Source organism: Dryobates pubescens, chromosome 34, assembly GCF_014839835.1.
Source record: "Dryobates pubescens isolate bDryPub1 chromosome 34, bDryPub1.pri, whole genome shotgun sequence".
Lineage (NCBI taxonomy): Eukaryota > Metazoa > Chordata > Aves > Piciformes > Picidae > Dryobates > Dryobates pubescens.
The window spans coordinates 3,168,684-3,182,113 of record NC_071645.1 but is presented as its reverse complement, the minus strand read 5'-3'; the positions used below and the strand labels follow the sequence as shown (position 1 = coordinate 3,182,113).

At 51.1% G+C, this 13,430-nt stretch overlaps 1 protein-coding gene across 1 annotated transcript in view; it reads right to left on the bottom strand.

The window, feature by feature from the left end:
* SORL1 (sortilin related receptor 1) overlaps nucleotides 1–13,430 on the bottom strand; it is a 53,301-nt gene that overhangs the window by 19,332 nt on the left and 20,539 nt on the right. Inside the window, exons 12-25 of the mRNA XM_054176223.1 lie at nucleotides 12,827–12,915; nucleotides 12,532–12,710; nucleotides 10,969–11,155; nucleotides 9,756–9,884; nucleotides 9,434–9,519; nucleotides 7,526–7,698; nucleotides 6,687–6,818; nucleotides 6,102–6,193; nucleotides 5,092–5,338; nucleotides 4,504–4,642; nucleotides 3,655–3,828; nucleotides 3,397–3,510; nucleotides 2,211–2,333; nucleotides 1,519–1,638 (exon numbers count right to left, since the gene is read on the bottom strand). Of these exons, the coding sequence (XP_054032198.1) occupies nucleotides 1,519–1,638; nucleotides 2,211–2,333; nucleotides 3,397–3,510; nucleotides 3,655–3,828; nucleotides 4,504–4,642; nucleotides 5,092–5,338; nucleotides 6,102–6,193; nucleotides 6,687–6,818; nucleotides 7,526–7,698; nucleotides 9,434–9,519; nucleotides 9,756–9,884; nucleotides 10,969–11,155; nucleotides 12,532–12,710; nucleotides 12,827–12,915 (1,984 nt within the window). The remainder of the gene's footprint in view (nucleotides 1–1,518; nucleotides 1,639–2,210; nucleotides 2,334–3,396; nucleotides 3,511–3,654; nucleotides 3,829–4,503; nucleotides 4,643–5,091; nucleotides 5,339–6,101; nucleotides 6,194–6,686; nucleotides 6,819–7,525; nucleotides 7,699–9,433; nucleotides 9,520–9,755; nucleotides 9,885–10,968; nucleotides 11,156–12,531; nucleotides 12,711–12,826; nucleotides 12,916–13,430) is intronic.

Below are 13,430 nucleotides of genomic sequence, written 5' to 3'. Positions count from 1 at the left end.
CCCTATTCTATCCTATCCTATCCTATCCTATCCTACCCTACCCTACCCTATCCTATCCTATCCTATCCTATCCTATCCTATCCTATCCTATCCTATCCTATCCTATCCTATCCTATCCTATCCTATCCTATCCAGTTTTGCAAGACCTGGCAGAGCATCAGAGTGCCCTGTGCATGGCAGCAGAGACTCAGGGACAGCCTTTAATTAACGCAGGCAAGGCTGTTCCGTGTGGCCAACACGAATTAGAAATACAATTCCCTTTGGCTTTCCTTGGCAGTAGGGCTCTGGCTTTCCTTAAGCTCCTGTCAAGGAACTCTCTGCCTGTGGGATATCTTGCTTGAAGCCTAGCCTGTGTTGTCACTTTGCAGACAAATGCTGCTCTTCAGGCAGGAGAGCACTCGTCGCTCCCGAGAAGAAAAGCCACGTTCAACTTAATTAAATTGCCTGCTACGGAATTTTAGGTCTGAGAGTGACATGCACTTGCAGATATTTCAAAATAGCAGAATCTGGTGGCAGTAATATTCTATTAGGTATGCAGTGTGAAATGTAATTATTTGAGATAAGAGCAATAATTGCAGCCGGTGAAGTCAAATGAAATGTTTCTCAAATAATTGTGATCCTCTTAGATAATTTCAGCTTTCAGCTTTACAAACCTGATAGGGCTTTTTTTTTTTTTTTCCCTCCTCAAGTAGCTTCCTTTCCTGAGTAATTCTCTCTCTCTGGAGAAACTCATATGAGAGATAAGTGATACCAATAGAAATTAAACCTTCTCCTAGAGCCGCGCGCTCGGAATACTAACGACCAGGAGCTCCAGCGCCGTGCTAGAAACCCTGTGTGAGCTCAAGGCACAGCAAATGCCACAGGGGGTGAGCACAAGGGAGCTGGGAGGCCTGAAAGGGATCTCCCTAGCTCCTTGTGCCAGAGCCCCAGGACAGAGTGAGACTGTTTACAAAGGCCTGCAGTGACAGGACGAGGGGCAATGGCTTCAAACTAGAGAAGAGATTTAGATTGGGTATCAGGAGCAAGTTCTTTACTACGAGGGTGGTAGAACACTAGAACAGGCTGCCCAGGGAGGTGGTTGAGGCACAGAAGAATCCCCTGGCTGCCCAGCAGCCACAGACCCATTCTTCCATTCCAGGGAGCTTCAGAGGCACAGGCACTGCTAGCTGGTGCACAGAAGGTGGGTGGCCCTGTGGCCATCGCACAGCAAGGCACATCTGTCAGTGCAATCTTGCAAGTTCAAGGCAAAGCTGGGTCGCTGCGTGAGCATCACAAAGCTGTCAGCAAATTCACAGTGAGGCCCAAGGCATGCTGAAGGCACTGGAGTGAAGAAACCTTTCACTTTCAGGGCATGACACCACCCTGAGCTGAGCTGCAAGCTGCCCAGCTGCCTTGCTGGGTGGCTCAGCTACCTAGCAGGGAAACTGAGGCACAAGACATTGTCTGATGTCTTATAGCACCTCAGGTTGCAAGTAAGGAATGTCTGCAACAGACTATTGATCACATCAAAGGGCTTACCAGTGCAGTTCACTTCATCAGACCAGTCCCTGCAGTCATTATCACCATCACACATCCAGGAGCGACGAATGCACATCCCTGAGCTGCAGCTGAATTCATCATTTCTACACTGGTGAGCCTCTGCAAACAAGCACAGCCAGTTCAGATGTCAGGGCCAGGGGAGAGGAGGAGAAAAAGTTTCACATGGGCTGTTGACCGAGGAGAGGAGGCTGATGTCTCAGAAGTCAGACTCAATTGCCCTGCAAAGCAGACTCATCTTGACAGCACGGTTTCCTGAATGACCAAGAGTTGACTCCCAGCCTCTTCTGTCTTTGAGTTCAACAGCCCAGCTCTCTGACTGGCTAAGCTGGAGGTGGATGGCCACAAACGTGGCACCACTGAGCAACCCATGAGCTTGCTGGGCAGCTGCTTAAGGTCAGCTTGGGGTCAGGTCGCAGCAGTAGCCAAGGAGAGTGGGAGAGCTGACACAGAGGTGTCCCTGCCAGACCACAACGAGGGGGAGAATTAGCACATGGCCTCTCTCTCTTCTCTCATCCCTCACTTTCCAGGACCCAGTAAAGGATGGGAGGAGGTGGCTGTTAGGCAGGATAAGCAGGCAAAGCAGTGTCTGTGAGTAGCACCCTGCCCTAAAACACTGCTGGCTCTCCGCCCTTGCACAGGACAGGACTGCAGGTCTGACTCAGGGCACTCACCACAGTGACTTTCGTCGCTGTTATCCCCACAGTCATCCTCCAGGTCGCATTTGTAGGACAGCGGAATGCAGGTCCCTGAGCCCTGGCAGCGGAACTGGGTGTCGGCATCACACACGGTGGTGGCTAATGCAGCAGGGAGGGAGAGAAGGAGTAGGAGGTGGTGAAAGTGGAGGTTAGAAAACGATTCCTGCTGCCTGAGGCTGTGTACCTGGTGCAGGACAGTGAAGGGAGAGAAGCAGACCCTGCCAGCTGCTGTCAGTGCAGCCCCAGTTGCCATTACTGTATTTCAATGACATCATTGGGCACAGAGAGGGGCTAGCCACCTCTCTGGGGATCAGCTCAGCAGGAGGCACACATCCACATGAAGCAGAACAGAAAGTCACTTTTTATCTGCACTCTTTTCCACAGCATTGGCTGTGCCATCAATCAGCCTCAGAACAATTACTGCAAGAGACAAAGACTTGCCCTTGCATGAGAGCTGGCACCAGTCTCTCTGAATTTTAGACATCTACATCTTGTCCTTGCAGGACAAGACTCATCTGACCAGCTTGGGATGTCTACCAAAGGAGGATACCTTGAGTACTGTGTCCAGTTCTGGGCTCCTCAATTTAAGAAGGGCATTGAGATATTCGAACATGTTCAGAGAAGGGCAACGAGGCAGAGGAGAGGTCTCAAGCAAAAGCTCTATGAGGAGAGGCTGAGGGAGCTGGGGTTGTTTAGCCTGGGGTTGTTTAAACTGTTTAGGCTCAGGGGAGACCTTATTGCTCTCTGCAACTACCTGAAAGGAGGTAGTTGTACCTGCAACCAGTGTCAGAACAAGAGGACCTAGTCTCAAGCTGTGCCAGGGGAAGTTTAGGTTCAAGGTGAGGAGAAAGTTCTTCCCTAAAAGAGTAATTGGCCACTGGAATGTGCTGCCCAGGGAGGTGGTGGAGTCACCATCCCTGGAGGTGTTCAAAAAAGGCTTGGATGTGGCACTTGGAGCCGTGGTTTAGTTGTCAGGAGGTGTTAAGTATTAGGTAATAGGTTGGACTTGATGATCTCTGAGGTCTTTTCCAACCTGGTTGATTCTATGATTCAGTGGGGTGCTCACTGACTCTGAAGGGGGCATGGCCCCTGGGCTCAGGTGCAGGGCAGACACAGCAGAGCTCTAGCTTTGGAGGGGCGAGCAGCACGGCAGGACACTCACGGCAGTTCTTCTCGTCGCTCATGTCCCCACAGTCATTGTCGTTGTCACACTGCCAAATGCTGTTTATGCAGTTCCCATTGAAGCATCTGTACTGGTTGGGCAGACACGTGTTTTCTGGTGCCAAAGGGAAAACAAAAACAAGCTGGCAGGAGAGGCTCTCAGGAGACAGGCACTACCCCTCCTCCCTCAAAGGGCAGCAGAGAGGTCATGCTGACCTTTCAAAAAGGTAAAAACCTTAAGAATCAAGCAGGGGGTTACCTTCCTTTATGCAAGTGTTGTTCTTCATGAGGTAGCCATGAGGACAGTCACACTGCACCTCCCCTGTGGGCAGCACAGTGCTGGACACCCCCTCGGGGCACTTGCAGCTCCTGCCTTTATTTGACTTGGGCAGGCAGAGCAGGCTGCAGGGCTTGGTGATGCAGGCATTCTCTCCTGGCACAAGGGCAAAGAGGAAGGGGACACTGTCAAGACAGAGAGCTGGAGATGCTGCGGGAAGCCCAGCTCTACCTGCCATCCCAGGCTTTGTGTTCACACCCCTGCCAGGAGCCAGCCCTGCAGCACTGAGTGCTGAGGCTGGCTTTAGAAACACACAGAGCCATCTGCTCCAAGGAGATCAAGTGCCTTAAATGTCCTCCCTTTCTCTTGCAGGCTGCTGACTGGCAAAGCCCTTTGATGGTCTTATAACCATCTGACAATGAAGCCAATCCCTTCAGTGGATTCATCATGCAGGAGCCTCCTTATCACAGCCCAGACTCATGACTAAATGGAGGACAAAGGTGGTGCAGCTCTGAGACTCTTTTTTTCCTTTCCTTCTTTTTTCCCACTCACACTGCACCTTGCATGGAAAGGCCAGGTTTTGTACCCTAAACTATGAGGTGCCACCACAGCCAACTGCCCCACAGGCTCTGTTCCTGACAGGGAGCACCTCTCCTGGCAGGCAAAAAGCAGGATGTGCTGCTCATGAAATGCATTCCTTACAATGGCACCTGGGCACTTCAAACCTTGCAGGAACATATTCAGGCTGATGAAACACGAGCCAGGAGGGCCCAGTGGCCTGGGAACCTGTGGAAACTGCAGGAAAGAACATCTGCACACTCATGCCATTACCTGTTGTCTTTCCTCTGTAAAAGATCTTCATATCCATGATCCCATTTAATCGGCCAACTAAGATCTCCATTCTTGAGCCGCTGGTTTTGGACGCTCTGAAAATACTTAGCTGTGACCAGTCGTTCCAGTAGATCTCATTCTGAAACACAGGCTTTGCTCTTAGCACTGCCAGGGCCATCAGTGGTTACCTGCACCCCAACCACCTAGGTATGTGGGGCAATAGAGACTGTGAAGTCTCCCCAGCCCAAGGGAAAAAGATGAGGAAAACCAGAACTGGCATTTGAGCAGGAGGGGAAGCAGCATCTGCTGAGCAGCAGAGTCTGGGGAAGACAGCACAGTGCAGCTGATGGGGCACGCTGAGCATCTCAAGGATGTTGGTCCCAGTTTCAGCTGCACCTGCCTGCCCATTTCAGGGCTTTGTGGAAAGGTGCCAGGAGCAGAAAACAAGCAAGCATCACACCCACTCCTACCCTCCAAACCCAGCATGCTCAACACCCCCCTGCCACCTGTTTTCTTACACAGACCAACCTCAGAGCAAGCATGCCATGGAAACACATGCCAACAGGAAAGGAGTCCCTGCATACCTACCTTAAATACAGCAATAGCATAGGGGTGAGGGAGGCTGTCCAGGATCACAGATCTCTGCAGCCCATTGAAATCAACCCTCTCAATCCTGTCCATGTAGGCTTCGGTCCAGTAGATCCAGTGCTCGTCCACGGAAATGCCGTTGGGCCACCTCACACCCTCTGAAACGATGCACCCAGCTGCTGAGCCATCCATGTCACTTCTGTAAATGCCAGCTCTGGAGTCTCCCCAGTCTGTCCAGAACATCAGCCTGCCAACAGGCAGAGGGGGAGTTACTCCAAGTGATAGCAAAGCAGCTCATCAAAAGGAAACAGGTTAGGAAGCAGAGGTTTGAATGCTTTACATTCCACATCTCTTGCAAGACGTGCCTTTGGAGAAGGAGCTCTTTGCAATTCTAATGAAGGCCAGCAGCAGATCTACAAAGCAGCAGCGAGGCTGATTTAGCCTCAGGTGCTGTGGTGAGAGTGCAGCCGCAGGTTACCCTGTGCTGAACTGCTCTGCGTCAGCGCACGCCAGCTGAAGGCAGCCCAGATTTGGCAGTGCTACATTTGCAGCGCAGGAGCCGCCACAAAACCACGCTCAGGAAGATGTAAACTGCATCTGGCTCCTGGATTTCAGCGTGGCTCAGTTTCTCGTGCATCACTGCAGCTCCCTCCCCTGACCAGAGCAGTTTTTACTGGCAAGAAAATTTATTTACTAGTAGGTATGTATGGGTAGGAAAACAGCACTTGAACTGACAGTACAAACCAGTTCGTGACCTCTGCTCCAAGGCAGCTGGTGCCTTAGCTGGGCATGGAATGGCAGGAGTGGGCTACCCAGGGCAGGACTGTGAGCTGTACCCCCCCCACCCCTGTCCCTTCATCATGCCCTTGAGGGCCAAGCCTCACAAAGCCTTCCATGCAGCACCCTCCTTGTGTTTGCCTCTAATAGGTGTAGTGGTGCAGGAGGGACTGCACCGGTGTGGTTCCCCTGGGGAACAACATGGCACTTGACTGCTTGTGATGCTTTCTCACCCATCCTGGGGAGCCAGAGCAAGGGCCCTGGGTCGTTCAAGTATGGAGGAGTTGAGGACAGTGAGTCGCAGGTCTCCATCTGGATTGGCAACCTAGAACCGAAAGCAAAACCAAGAGGGCTGTGCTCACTGCAGGCAAGAGGCAGGGCAGCTGCACAGGTTCATAAAATAACTGCCATGGGCACAGGGAGCACATCCTGTGAGGCAGGTGACAAGGGGGGCCAGATTGGTGCATGCACTGATATGCCCTGGGACTGGGCACACAGCTGGCTGCTGCAGCACGCAGGCTGCACCCCATGCTGGCTGAGCGTGCTGGGTGTGGATGGCGCTTTTCTTCCTCCTCATTTCTGCTGCACAGCTCCACCTCACAACCTGACCCTGCTTTAAGCATACAGGGCCGAATGTTACCATTCACTGTTTGCATTTAGACCAAATAAAGTGGCATGTGGCAATTTAGATCCAATAAAGCAGCATGTGGGGCAAGGGTTGGTGTTCAGTAATGCTCCACCAGCAATGAGACATCAGGGCCTGGCTGTCCCAAAGAGGTACTGACACCTCTTTGTAGCATGAGTGGCCATAACTGTACCTCAATTTTAGGAATCCCAGCATTGACCCAGTAGAGCAACTGACTGAGAGGTTCAAAGGCCAAAGCTTCCACTGTTTCCAGCCCGGTGCTTATGATTATTTCTTGGCCAGAGCTGCCATTGAGACAGAGACGCTGGAAAAAAAAGAAAAAAAGGCAAAAAAGAGAAAAAAAAGATGAGGAACTTCCACAGCCTCAAGGTGAGGGCCATCAGGTATGCAAGGCAAGCCATAACAGAAAGCTCAGAGAGGAGGAGGACCCAAGGTAAACATGGGTAGTTCACAGGATCATAGGATGTTAGGGGTTGGAAGGGACCTCTGAAGATCATCCAGTCCAACCCCCCTGCCACAGCAGGACCATAGGATCCAGTACAGGTCACACAGGAATGCATCCAGATGGGGCTTGAAAGTCTCTAGAGAAGGAGACTCCACAACCTCTCTGGACAGCCTGCTCCAGTGCTCTGTGACCCTCTCAGTGAAGATCTTCCTCCTCATACTGAGGTGGAACCTCCTGTGCTGTAGCTTATATTCATTGCCCCTTGTTGTTTATATCCATTGCCCCTGATATCCAGTGCAACTGAGCAGAGCCTGTCCTCTCCTTCGTGACCCCCAGCCCTCAGGTATTTATAAACATTTGTTAAATCCCCTCTCAGTCTTCTCCAGAATAAAAAGCCCCAGGGTTCCCATCTCAGCCTCTCTTCATAGGGCAGTACTCCAGTCCCTTAATCATCCTGGTAGCTCTCTGTTGGAGTAGATGCCCGTCAGGGTGTGTATGCAGAACCCACCCCTGGTGCAAGGCAGCGATGACTTGGGCAGCTGGCACCGTTCCTCTCCCTGGCTCACCTGAATGATGTCAAGGGTGACATCAGCCCAGTACAAGCAGTTGTGATCGTAGTCAAAGTCCAGGGCCACAGCTCCTCGCAGCCCAGCCAGGGGCAGCTCCTCGCTGACACCAGAGGTGAGGTCGTAGCGGTGGATGGAGTAGCGAGTGGCGTAGAGAATGAACTCATTCTCCTCTGCAAGAACAGGGAGCGCCTTGTTTAGACATCTCTGGCCTGTTTAGGTTACTCAAGGGGCAAAAGAAGAATTCCAGGTATTTTTTCTTCACTCTGACCACACATTTTAGCACCTCAGCATAGGGGAGGCAAAGGCCCTTTGTCTCTGGGATTAGGTTAATGAGAGCAGGCTAATAGCCTTACGCGGTCCTGCGCACACTCGTGCCCGGGAACACACTGCGGCCCTTGTTTGCTCCAGGGCCGGAGGAGGAGGTCAGGACAGCAAAAGCTGTTGTGACCTTTTTCTTCACACATTAGTCTGCTGCCAATTAGAAAGGAAACACTGATCTCCTGTCCCTCAGAAAGCTCACCAGAATGATGGCAGTGATGTAAAGCTGCGAGTCCGAGGGCACATCGGCACCGCAGCAAATATTCCAAAGCAGGTTTTGCTTCTAAATTGCACTGAATCCAATGTAATGGAATCCTGGGCTGGGACAAAGTCTCCTGGGCATTAGCACACCACCACTGAAGTCCAATAATGCTATTAATGAGTAAAGCTAATGTCAGTAAGTAACTCTGGCTGTGCATCCCTAATGAGATTATACGGAGATACGAAACAGATACTGTACATGAAAGTGTTACCATGGTGCAAGCCAACACGTATCTGAGGATGATCAGCAAATACTCTGGGAACACAGCACTTCAAAGCCCAGCCCAGTGGGGACTGCAGGTTTGTTTTTCAATCAGCAGGGCTCTTCTCAGCATGACTAACACAGCTCTCCAAATAGCTCAAGAGGGCTCGGAGGGGTGAATAACATGTCAGGCTCTGAACAAGGAGGAAAACTAAGCACAACGCTGGCATGAATCCCAGCAGAGGGAATGCTTCCCCAGGCACCCACCAGGACATTTTGCACCTGGAATAGCTTTTGCACCCTAGGTAGGTGCAGGGAAACCTCCTGCTGGCAGGGCTGGTTTCTCTGAAGGGTCTGCTCAGCTACAGCCCCAGGGCTCACCCTGCCCGCAGCACCGGCTCAGCCGCCCCATCCCTTCCGCTTCCCTGTCTTGGGCTGGCTCTGGAGCTGCTGTGTGGAGCTGCTGTGTGGAGCTGCTGTGTGGAGCTGCTGTGTGGAGCTGCTGTGTGGAGCATGCTAATCACGCAGCTCGTGACGGCAGATTAAATTAAAGCTCTAATGAGCGGAATGCAAATAACCTTGGCAGCACAGGAGCAAGAGGCTGTTTCAGTGCTTCATATGCTTGAGGAGGAAGTAAGGACAGAGGTGTAGTCTAGCAGGCACAGGCATGAAGACCAAAGGGCAGCCTCTGCCTCAGTCTGGCCCCAAGCAGTCATCATTCACCTGTATATGGTGGCCTGTCCTAGGGTGGTACCTTCCCAAGGGTTTCTCCGGGATGGGCTTATCTTTGATCTCCTGTCTTTCTAGTTGTGTTCAAGCCTGCTACAGCAAGGATGCAATGGGGATAAGAAGCTTTTTGCCTTCAGCCTCCTCTGAGGACTTTGAAGCAAGAGAGGGCTCTGCACTGCAGGCTGAAGCTGCAACTGAGCAGGTCCCTCAGCAATTCTCTGGCCCCTAGACAGGACCAGGACATGATGAATTTGTAACCCACAGAGACATTTCATCTCCTGCACCATAGGTTTTGTCTGAGAGCCTCCTGGTAAATTTTGTGTGGTCCCTCAGGCACCAGCCAAAGGTTTGATGAAAGAAGCCCTTGTGCCTGAAGCAATCCTGTTCAGACTCACCAGCTAGTGGACAAGGTACCAGCTCCCCTTCCAGCCGTGACTCAATGTCTCCACCTGTACAAGTGTCCCCAGAGATCTTTCGGTAGCTGCAACAGACACAGCCAGGCAGTTTATTCCATGGCAACTGCTAACACACCCCCATGAGCAGCTAGATGGTGTTTAGTTATAGATTAGATGTTGTGACATACATCCAAACACATAATTTGTTCACTGCCATTTATGGGGTGTGTAGGTTTTGTGGTTGTTTGGGGCTTTTTGAATCACTAATAGGATAAATCTCAGCATCAGAAGACCAAGTTGCCCTCCCAAGTACAACACATACCCACGAGTCTTCTTGTAAGTTGAGCCAACAGGACAAGGAACAGGTGGGTCATATGGTTTCCCAGCAAATTCAGGGTCAGGAACACAAACTTCCAATGATAAGTCATCACTCAGTTTAAAGCCAAAATCACTGTAAGGAGAAAAAGAGATGTAAGGAGGGAGGGACAGGGGAGAAGAAAAAACATGCAGCCATGCTCCATTATTACTCTGCTCTGGTTTTGCATAGAAGTTTTAAGAACCTTAAGTAGCTCAGAAGTCCATTAGCAGTATTTAGTTGCATAATAATAGCTTGTAGCCAGACAGCTTCTGTCTCCAGGATGTCTCAAGACTATTTTGTAAATGTTTTGCCTGAGCAGACATGGGCAGGTGAGGAAGCAAGGTACAGCTGAGCCAGTGTGCCCTGAAAATCTGGCCACAAGCCCCATTTCTCCTGCTTAGCTGGCTTAGGTCACTGCTCTGTCTCTTGGCTTCTCCTCTTGGTAAAATGGGAGTTACAGTGCATCTGTTCTTTGCAAAATGCTGTGGAAGAGGTTATGTCAAGCTGATTTTGCAGGGAGCCCAGGGCTGCAATTCTGTGGCAGAGATCAGATCCCACCAGCCCTTTTCTCAGCCTGCTCATGACAAGCTTGACTCACCTCTCTGTTTCAGCATTGGTCAGGCAGGTTTGGACCCCTGGTCCTTAGCTGCATGTACTGGGCACTCAAGCAGTCTGGCTGTGAGCTCTGCTGAAAGCCCAGTCCCTGAAAAGCAGTTCACTTGCTAACCCCAAACCTTTGCAACAGATTGCCAGAGCATGTTTCCTAATCCTGAGAGCTGTGCAGTGTCAGTAATGAGCAAATTGCAGAAAAAATGATATGGCAGAGCCTGTGGCACCCCTGTGGCTAAAGGGTCACAAAGGTTTTTAGTGGAGGATCTCTATGTGTGATGGGAAATTGTCCACCATCACTTGAAAGGTGGTGATGGATTAACAATACTTTGCTCTTCTATGGAACCTTTCAGAGGCTCCCAAAAGGCTCTAAAGGCATTAATTAAGTCTCATGCCCTGTTATTAATGAAAGGATGTTTTCAGTCTATTTAGTTTCCCCTTTGCTATAAAAATCCAGCAGCAATACACAGAGCTAAGTGAATTGGATGTTTGTTCACTTTGAGCGACTGGTCACAGATATTAATCTCACACTTTCAACCCAGACTAAAAGACATTAATTGGTATTTACCATTCAAAGTCTTCCCTTGTACAAGAGCAGTTGGAGACCATGACAGGCCTGTCAAAATCTTCCCCATTGAAGCAGGTTGCATGAGGAGTCCTCCTTTTGAAAACGGTTTTATGCCCCAGCAAGCATTCGTTGCCTCGCTCGTCGGAGGGTGACCACAGCTTGTAGTCATTCTCTGTGCAAGGGACCCCTAAGAGAAGCAGAAGGGTTGGGATAAAAGAAAGGTGCAGTCCTTGTGGCACCCTAGACCAAGGGTTTAAAACCATGAGAGCTTGCAGGTGTTCCTCAGTCTCTGCTGTTGGTGCATGCCCAGCATTGTGCAAAGTGCAGCACCACGTCCTGCACCAGCGCTGCACTGCAGGCACTGCAGGGGTGCAGAGAGCCTTGAGCTCAAAAGAGGTGCGAAAGGCCTCCCAGGGGCAGCTGCAGGAGCCAAGCAGTCAGCCCAGCCTCTGAGGGAATCTATCAAACCTCAGTTTCTTGCCATAGCTACTGGCATCGTGGCATCGAGACCCAGCAGGCACCCTGGCACCCAGCCATGCACCACAATAATGCCCACTGCCCCTTTCCTCTTGCCACCCATGGCACAAAATGAGCAGCTTCCCCTTGACTGCCAGGCTCTAGCACTGCCCTGAGAGAAAAGGCAAAGCAGAAAGCATCCCTGAGCGTGCAGCAGTGCTTGGTGACAGGAGGCAACAAGCAGCTCTGTGGCAGTGACAGTGAATCTGTGATGCCTCATTTTAATGAAGTCGTTCTGGTTACCAAACAGATCTGTTTCCAGCAGCATGTCAGGGGAATTGGTTATAAATTGTAGTCAAGCAAATTCCTCTGCTGGGTTTAACTGCTCTTTGATTAAAATGCTGCCTTGCAATCAAAGCTGAAATGGGTTATAAAACATTCATAGGCACAAGCCTTCAGGAGGACTTTTTCTTTTTCTTTTTTTTTTTTCCCTTTTCCTTTTCAACAAAACCCTCAGTGAGGAGAGAAGTGATGCAGGGAGAGCACAGGGGACCCGAGTGCCTTCAGCAGCCACGTCCGTGTGGACATGAGGGACAGGGCACCCAAGGGTGGACAGAGGAACCACAGCCCTCACAGGAGATGCCCTCTCTGCCCCAACTTCTCGGGGATGGCCAGGTCAATGAGGTCAGTCTCCTGCTAACAGGACTTAAGGGCATCTCTCTTGGGTCCCTTCTGGAAAATAGGGCAGAGGGTAAGAGCAGCAAAGGTGCTTCTGCACCCAGTTCATATTTATGTGCCCAATTTCTCATGCTAGTCGGTGGGAATCTAAGCCTTAGAGGACTCGACTGCTTGGGTCATAGCCTGAGGTCTCTAGGTCAGTTTAGGCATCTGAAAAACCTCTCCCACATTCCTTCCTCAGTCTCAGCCCCCTGGAGAGGGTATGTCAGGCTCTCACTTGCACACACAGGGCTGCTTGAGGCAGGCTGTGCAGCGTGGGGAGCGGATGGGTTATCAGTGTGCAGCCTGCAAAGCTGCGCGGTGCAGACAGGGTGGCTCTGCCGCTTGCACGACCGGCATCAACAACGGCCGTGCCACCTGTCCCCTTACCCAGCACGTCAGTGGTGTTGATCTGCAGTATCAGCCAGCTGTGGCCATTCTCTTTGTAGGAGCCAAAGATGGTGAATATGGTGCTCTTCTCGCCAGGCTCAGTCAGCAGGCCGTACACGAACACTGGCTTCTCTGAGAAAGTGAAGGTCTTCCAGGTTTCCCCTTCATTTGTGCTGTACCTGGAGAAAGGAGATTGGGAGGGCTGCCAGGGGCAGGTGCTACCCATCACAGGGCACTCTCTCAGCCCCAGCCTGAGCACCACTGACAATCCCCTTTTTACTCCCCTACCACTTACTTGAGCTGGTCGGTCTCAGTGCCTTGTGCAATGGCCACAAGAATGCCACCGTGGTCACCCCAAGTGTAATAGTGGGGTCCAGACAGTGCCTGGAAGAGAAATGGTGCTGAGAGGTACCTCAGAGCTGTGCTAAAATAAGGGAAAAGTCTGGCTGGAAAGCATGCTTGGTCAGAAATGCTGCCTGACCAGAGCTAATGTTTCAGGTTGCCTGGGCTGAGCCAAGTACCTTGAGGCACCAGATTCAAGTGTTTATGGGCCAGCACCTGTAGACATGAGCAGCCAGCCCAATGCCCTTAAAGGTGTAGCTGCGTTTAAGAGCAGCACTGTGCCCTGGACTCAGACTCCTCCTGTGCCATGTGCAGGTAAAAAATCAGTGTAAAAAAAAACACCACATGAAACCAGAGTCCATTGCTCCCCATCTCAGCCTGCAGCTCTTTGTCACGCCTGTGAGGCTTTCCCAACACTCCACTTGAACTCACTGCCTTCCTAGGACTGCAGATCAGATCCATGGAGTGCAGGAACAAGCCCCAGAGACAGTTAATTCATCCATCCTGCTGAAAGAAACTTCTTGTGTATCACATTGACTCTCAGCTCTATTTAGTGA